The sequence below is a fragment of the Propithecus coquereli genome, unplaced genomic scaffold (genome assembly GCF_000956105.1).
Source record: "Propithecus coquereli isolate 6110/MARCELLA unplaced genomic scaffold, Pcoq_1.0 Scaffold61, whole genome shotgun sequence".
Lineage (NCBI taxonomy): Eukaryota > Metazoa > Chordata > Mammalia > Primates > Indriidae > Propithecus > Propithecus coquereli.
Genome location: NW_012152063.1, coordinates 2,345,198 through 2,352,791, shown reverse-complemented (window position 1 = coordinate 2,352,791; position 7,594 = coordinate 2,345,198). Strand labels below are relative to the sequence as shown.

The following is a 7,594-nucleotide window of genomic DNA, read 5'->3' as shown; positions in this document are numbered from 1 at the left end:
TGCATTCACAGGAACCAGGGCTTAGGACTTGAATATATCTTTTGGTGGGGGTTGGGGGGACAGAATTCAGTCTATAACATCCTGATTATTGCTTATATTATCCGTATAAACAAGGTACTTTCTTTTGACAATTTCAATAATGATTCAGGAAAATTCTGTTTTGTATAATCATTTTCTTCTTCTCAAATATATAGTCAAGGGAGAAGGCAGTGGGCTTACAAAACAGATCAGAAAGCAACAGTTTTAACAGAATTTGCTAAGCAGAGTACAAACAGAATATGTTTTCTGTTCTAAGGACTGAGGACATGTCTTGAGCACTCTGCCATTTCGCATCTCACTCAAGAGTGTGAATCCACTGATTTTTTTTCTTTTTTGAAAGAATATTTGGGAGGAATGTAAATGCCCTTATTGTGACTAAATGTTACGAGGCACATTCTGGAGCTATTTCATAGTGTGGTACTTTGAACTGTAGCATACAAAAACAAGTGTCAGTGCCAGTAGCCTACCCCCCCAGAGTGACATTTGATATTGAGAAGGATGAGTTAAAGCTGCCATCAAACTAGCCACAGCAGAAGCTTCCCTTGGAAGGGTCATAGGAGCCCCTCACATCTTGTCCCTCCTCTCAGACAATGTTCCAACTGTGCCTTCCAGAACTTGGTTGGCAGCGAAGGCTGTGGTATCTGGCTTACAGTCCTGCAGTGTAATCTTCCCTCTTTTCTCTTTGCTTTTTTCCTCTACGAAAAGTGGCAATGAAGACATCTATTGAGAGGAAAAATGACATAAACTATTGCAAATGAAAATAAATCAGTTAATGAACAAGACAAGCTGATCTGGAAACCAAAGGATGATATTGTGTGTTGGATGAAGTCTGATGAAAAATAAAGCTTTGTGTTTCTTTGTGTTTTATGTTGTTTTGTATTTTGTTATCTTTTAGGGCATACAGTAGCACTCCCTGTATTTGATGAAAATATAATTTATTTTATAAAAACTGAATAAGAGGCATAAAGGAAGAACTTCTAAATCTGAAATCGTCTAAGATACAATGAAACGTACTGAGCCTTGAAATCTGAAGCTAAATAGAGATTGTTAGTATATGATTTTGTCGTACTTTATTGTGGTCATTAATAGTGACAGGAAAGGCAAGAACTCAATCTTTTTCTATTTTTAAATTTTTTTCTTTAGAGACAGGGTTTCACTTTGTTGCTCAGGCTGGAGTGCACTGATGTGATCACAGCTCACTGCAACATAGAACCCCAGGGTTCAAGTGATCCTCTTGCCTCAGCCTCCTGAGTAGCTGGATCTACAGGTGCGTGCCACTCTGGCTAATATTTTTTATTTTTTTATAGAGATGAGGTTTTGCTTTTTTGCCCAGGCTGGTCTTGAACTCCTGGCCTCAAACTCCTGGCCTCAAGTGATCCTCCTGCCTCAGCCTCCTAAGTAGCTGGGATTACAGGTGCGAACCGCTGCGCCAAGCCCAAGAACTTAAATGAGCCCAATGGTTGTTTATAAAACTTAGAATATCTTCTGATATGTCAAGAGAATACGTGTATTCTAGACAAGGCGTTGATGATATGAATTGACAACTTTGAACTATAATTTGGTGTGATATTTTTAATCAAGAAAAGACATTTTAACAGAAACAACTGGCTCTTGGTACATAAATACTTAGTTTGAGCCCCATTTTAATACCTCAAGTGTAGAATAAAAAACATATGGATTACATCTTCCTTCAAATATCCAAGTCCCCCCAAATAAGAAAAATATGTACTTGACAAAATGATTGAGTATATTTTAAATTACTAACACAAATTCTGGTTGATTTAGCTGTTCTAAATGGATTTCTTCTATTTCTGGAGTCTTTTTTTTTCTGTCATTTATATACTATAAAAAATTATCTATTTTAGAAGCACTGTGTTATTTTATGATGCATAAAGAAACTCAAATGTCTCCTTTCATTCCATTCTTTTTGATGCTATGTGTGATAAAACTTGAATGGAAATAGCTTAAGGGTTAAGGGTCTGGGTGTTATAACTAATATTTTATTCCTATTAATAAATTTATCACTTCCTCATCTTTATCAAAGACCACTTGTCTTAGATAAATATATCCCTTGCCTGATAATGCTACTCCAGCTTCAGTTACTTTTCTCAAGTTACATCTGCTTGGAACCAGTTTTTTTCTTTCATGTCTTCCTTCGGTCTTCCAGTTTGAAAAGCATTCTCTATTCTGTTATTCAAACACTTCCTAAAATATTAATATAACTTCCTCCAATAAAGCTTTTAAAAGCTATTTAGATGACACTTTTATAAGCAATATCAAGATAGCATTCAACTATACATGAATTTAAGACTTGCTAGGGGGAGAACTCATGGTTCATTCCTTAATTCAAAACTTTTCCTCCATAGTCTAGGGAGCTATGAAGCAATTTAAGAAATAGTATCACCTTTGTAGTTCAAACATCATATGAATGAACTCCCAGCTACAGACAATGACAGGTTTGGGTTTAGAGCAGCATTTTGCCCAAAGGCAACAAACATTTAAATTCTTAAGTTGTGGTTATTAGCAAGTTTTGGGGGCATCAGAGATTTAGATCTGGAATCCGCGAGGACCCTGGCACATCAGCATCTTTTGAATCCTTTGTTATGGAGGAATAGAAAGTCCTTTTCTGGTAGTGGCTGAGGAAGCGTAGTCATTGGAGAGCCTGTTATTAAGGCCGAAGGCATAGCCAGCCTAGGTCAATGTGCCATAGTTGGGCCACATTGTCTCTTTAGAAACCACAGATTCAAAAACAGGAAAAACAGACAAATATACTTCATTTAATATAAACATTAGGCTTAACAGGAGGCAAATATTGCTATGTTCAAGTGCTAGGGATTTCTACAAAGGTTTAGAAATCATTAATCAGAAACTCAACCTGTTAGATATACATATTTCCACAAGAAATAAACCCGACCTACCAGGCAATGTTCTACTTTTCTGAAATAAGAATTTATCTGAATTCTTTTCTGCATAAAAACATACATAAAGATCATCTCACGTTAATTGGCTTAATTTAATTTCTGATGAAATGCTATTCTAAATCTTACTTTGCAGAATCGTAAACAATATTTTTATGATTAACATAGAAATATATTAGATTTTCCCTTAAAGTAATCCAAAAAAGATTTCATTTTGCTGGTGAGAATAAAAGTGGAAGTAATACAAAAAGTGATGGCATTCATTAAAATGTCAGGTTTATTACTAATTATCCTTCACAGTATTTGTAGTTGATTAATTTTCTAATCTTTAAACTAAATAATAAGCTTTCAAGTTCTAGGTTTAGTTACTTGTTCTATCAACTACCTGCTGATTGCTAAGCTTAAGCACCCAGTCCAACCTTGCAAGAAATTTTCCAAAATCCAATTATTACTTTTTAAAAAAGAATTAGGTTAATAAGTATTTCAATGTGACTAATGTATTTCTGAACTACTTATTATCATTGTCCACATGATATTTATACTATAATTAGATAAGTTAATAAATACTTTCTATATTTAAATTTAGTAAGAATAATCAAATACAACTTCTAACAAAAAGTCATTGTTATTTATCTTATACGAAAATAATCCTTAGTGATCAGATAAATATTTTCCTTTTTATTCATCCTCACATCACTTGTAAACACAAAACCTTAAGAAGTTCAAGTTTTGCCTGAAAGATTGTTTTCAACTTGGACACCAACTAGGAATTTGCTTCAGGGCAATGAGAAAATGAAGTTCATTGCTCAGAGAGCACAGATGAGAGAGGAAGTGGCCCCATGCTGGATGTCTCAAATGGTGAGACAACTTTGGAGCAATACCCAGTATCTTAACATTTGGGCTGGTGCCTTAGATTAGGAGGAAGTCCAGGCTTTCTCCTGAAACCCGCTCCCAAGGCTTTTGGTGTATATGTGTTATGAAGAAAGGAGGGGGAGAAAGGTGGTCCCTGCTGCCCAGCACTGGAGCTGACCTCCTCTGTCTACCATTCTCCTCAGACTCCAACTGCTGGTCCCTCAGATTCACCGACCTCCAGGGCTCCTCTCCCTTTGTGGGGAATCGAAAAAAACTCTATTCACTTCTCATGACTAGCTTGCTTCCAAGGAGAGATCCCACAGTGGGACTGGCCCCTTAATTGCACAGTCTTCTCCTTGTCAGGGTGAACAAGAATTCTGGACAGGGAAGGCTGGATTATTATGGGGCGGTGGGGGTTCCAGTATGCCTGGACCCACTGCTTTCTCTGAGGTACAGGTCTAGTCTGAGAGACTTCATCTTCTCCATCTTTATGGTCAGATGGTTTTGTTTCATTTTGGCTTTTGTTTGTTGTTTCCTTGAGGCTCTCTAATGTCTCTTTGCATCCTATTGACCAAACAGGCCAAAGATGTCAGACCTGTTAAGATTGAGATTATTTACTATGAATTGTAAGTAATAACAGATTTAGAGAAGAGGCATATTTGTATACAAGGGGCCACATTCACAACATGGACATGAATCCCAATTCATCCCCCACTGTGACTAAAGCTGCACCAGACACATGGAGGATTGTGATCTTGGGTGACACAAGGAGGGGACTCCAGGCTAGACTGGAACCAAGACTCTGGCTGTGTATTGTCCTGAATTGCTTAGTGAATGGAAAATTCTAAAATATCCCACAAACCCATCGTAATTTGTATTTTCTTATCTACCTGTAAATAATTGTTTAAATAAAATATGTAGTAAAATTTGGGTATCATGCACTCCATAATATGCTTGACCATTCTCAATCCTTTAGTGTCATCACAAAGTGGAGTTAAAGAATCCATCTAAATAATTTCTTTCAGCAAAAATCTAGTGTTCAGGCAAAATCATGTCAATGTTGCTTTAACAAGACTTCCTTTGCCTGGCGTGCTTCACCTGACACCAGAATAGATTGAAAATATATGTATTCTTGAAAATAAAACAGATGTATTAACATTTACATAGGACATAATGTATAAAAATGAACATTAAGAAGTCAATAAGGTACACTAAGATACTTCAAGAGAACTTGCTAAACTTTGCAGTTGGCGTCATTGCAAGAAAAAAAATCTTTGAGGCCGTTATCAGACAGAAGCTGTTTTTAACCTGCAAGACAGTTTTTATGATTCATAAAGTACAGTGATTGCAGACTCTGTACTAGAGGTATAATACCTCATGAGAGTTGTCTTCAGATTCCTATTTTATTTTCCTAGAATTCTGTAATCATTATATATCTTCCCTTGTACCTTAATTTTTAACATTGTTATGAGTGGTCACAAACATAGGATCAAATAAAAAATATTTTCCTCCTCTCTGGGTAACTTATAGTTGAGATTATTCTAACAAAAACATGCAAAAAGGAAAGGCAGAGGTAAGGATTTATAAAGGTATATAGCTAATTAAAATCAATAACAATACAGGCCTGATGAAATAGAGTCAAATCAGATGTCTGAAGATATTAATATAACTTCATGTATGTGTTAGAATACATACATGCTCTTGTACCACTCTACTCTCTGCCATGCCCAGCAACTCTGGTCTCCATTTCCCCAATCCATGATGATAATATCTGCATTACAAGGGACATAATGTAATTCTGTCATTGTCTCCTTGCTGTATTTTGTGATACTAGTAAAAGACCATTGTGTTTGTGGATTTCAAGTAGATCATCAGATAGATAGTAACTAAGAATCAGTGCAGGAGGGTTTGGGTGCTGGATATTAGCTGTATCATCTTGAATGAGATATTTAACAATCAAAGACCTCCATTTCCTCTTTAAGTAAACAAATTGTGCTGGATAGATCTTAATGTTCGTCCCAGCCCTACTGTGATATCAGAGGAAGAGAGTACACTTTTTTTTCTAATAAAATTAATAACATATCATTTTAGTCATTGTTTGCTAATGGATTAACACTAATATAAGTCTGCATAGAATATAAGCAATGTAGCTAAAACATCAAACCATTTAAAGATTTTAATATTCTATGCTCTATTACACTGTATTATAACACAGCAGTTATGCTTTCATTTTCTTTCCAGATCATGTGACCTCAACCTGTGAGTATATTTTTGGTTAGAAAATTATATTTTAAAATGTCACCTTCTTTCTTAACCTATTGGTTTTCTGTGCCTTTGAGTCAAATAATGCATGATTACTCAATTGACAAAAGGCATACGTAGATAGATGACTACACATAGGCAATGACTTCTGGCTGTGTTGAATAAGAATGGCAAGAGTGATGTTGATCTTAGGAAAGCATTCAGCTTTTCATCATTAAGTATAATGTTAGTCATAGGTTTTTAGTAATGATCTTTACCAATTGTGGGAAGTTCTTTTCTGTTCCTATTTTTCTTGGAATTTTTATTATGAATGCATATAGAATTTTGTCAAATACCTTTTCTGTATTGACTGGTGTGATCGTATGGTTTTTCTTCTTTAGCTTAATACAGTTGATTACATTCACTGATTTTCCAATATTGAACCCTCCTTGCATCCCTGGAATAACCCCTTTCCTACTTAAAATCCTGAAATGGCTTTCCATATGATTTTATTCTATTTATTATTCTGTTTAGCTCCAATCCTTAAGATTCTGTTTAAAATGAATGTCTGCATAATTTATTGTGCTAAAATTTTTGAAATCCCATGACATATCTGATCCCATGTAACCTCAGCATATTCTTCCAGCACTCTTGGTAGAAAATACTATTTATGTTTATGTATTGATTTTTTAAATTTTGAAATGTTAAGGGGGTACAAAAGTATTTGTTACATGGACACACTCTATAATGCTGAAGTCAGGGCTTTCAGTGTGCCTACCACCAGGACAGTGTCCACTGTACCCAATAGGTAAGTTTTTATTCCTCATCCCCCTCCCCCCCCTTAGTTTCCAATGTTCTTTACATCTTTTTGTGCCCATGCGGATCCATAATTTAGCTCTCACTTATTAGAACTCATGGTGTTTGTTTTTCCATTCCTGAGATACTTCACTAAGGATAATGATCTCCAGTTCCATCCAACTTGTTGCAAATGACATTATGTCTTTCCTTATTATGGCTGAGTGGTACTCCATGGTATGTATGTGTGTGTGTGTGCGCGCGCGCGTATATATATATATATGCACGCACACACACCATGAAATATTAAGGGGGTAGAAAGTATTTGTTACATGGATATACTCTATAATACACTCTATTTGTTATACAGATACTCTCTATGATGTGCTGTGTGTACGTACACCCCTCATATTTTCTTTATCCATTCATGTATTGATGGACACTTAGGTTGATTTCATATCTTTGCAATTGTGAATTGTGCTGTGATAAACATTCAAGTGCATGTGTCTTTTTCATAAAATGATTTCTTTTCCTTTGGGTAGATACCCAGAAGTGGGATTGCTGGATCAAATGGTAGGTCTACCTTAGGATCTTTGAAAAATCTCCATACTGTTTACACAGAGGTTATACTAACTTGCAGTCCCACCAACAGTGAGTGTATGAGCATACCTTTTTCTCCACATCCACACCAGAATCTTTTTTGAATTTTTAATAATGGCCATTCTGACAGAAGAAAGACAATATCTAAT

The 7,594-nt window shown here is 35.6% G+C and overlaps 1 protein-coding gene across 1 annotated transcript in view; it reads right to left on the bottom strand.

Annotated features, from left to right (window-relative positions):
- Positions 1-603: 603 nt before the first annotated feature.
- AHR (aryl hydrocarbon receptor) overlaps positions 604-7,594 on the bottom strand; it is a 187,087-nt gene continuing 180,096 nt past the window's right edge. Inside the window, exon 12 of the mRNA XM_012659397.1 lies at positions 604-759. Coding sequence (XP_012514851.1) covers positions 604-759 — 156 coding nt within the window. The remainder of the gene's footprint in view (positions 760-7,594) is intronic.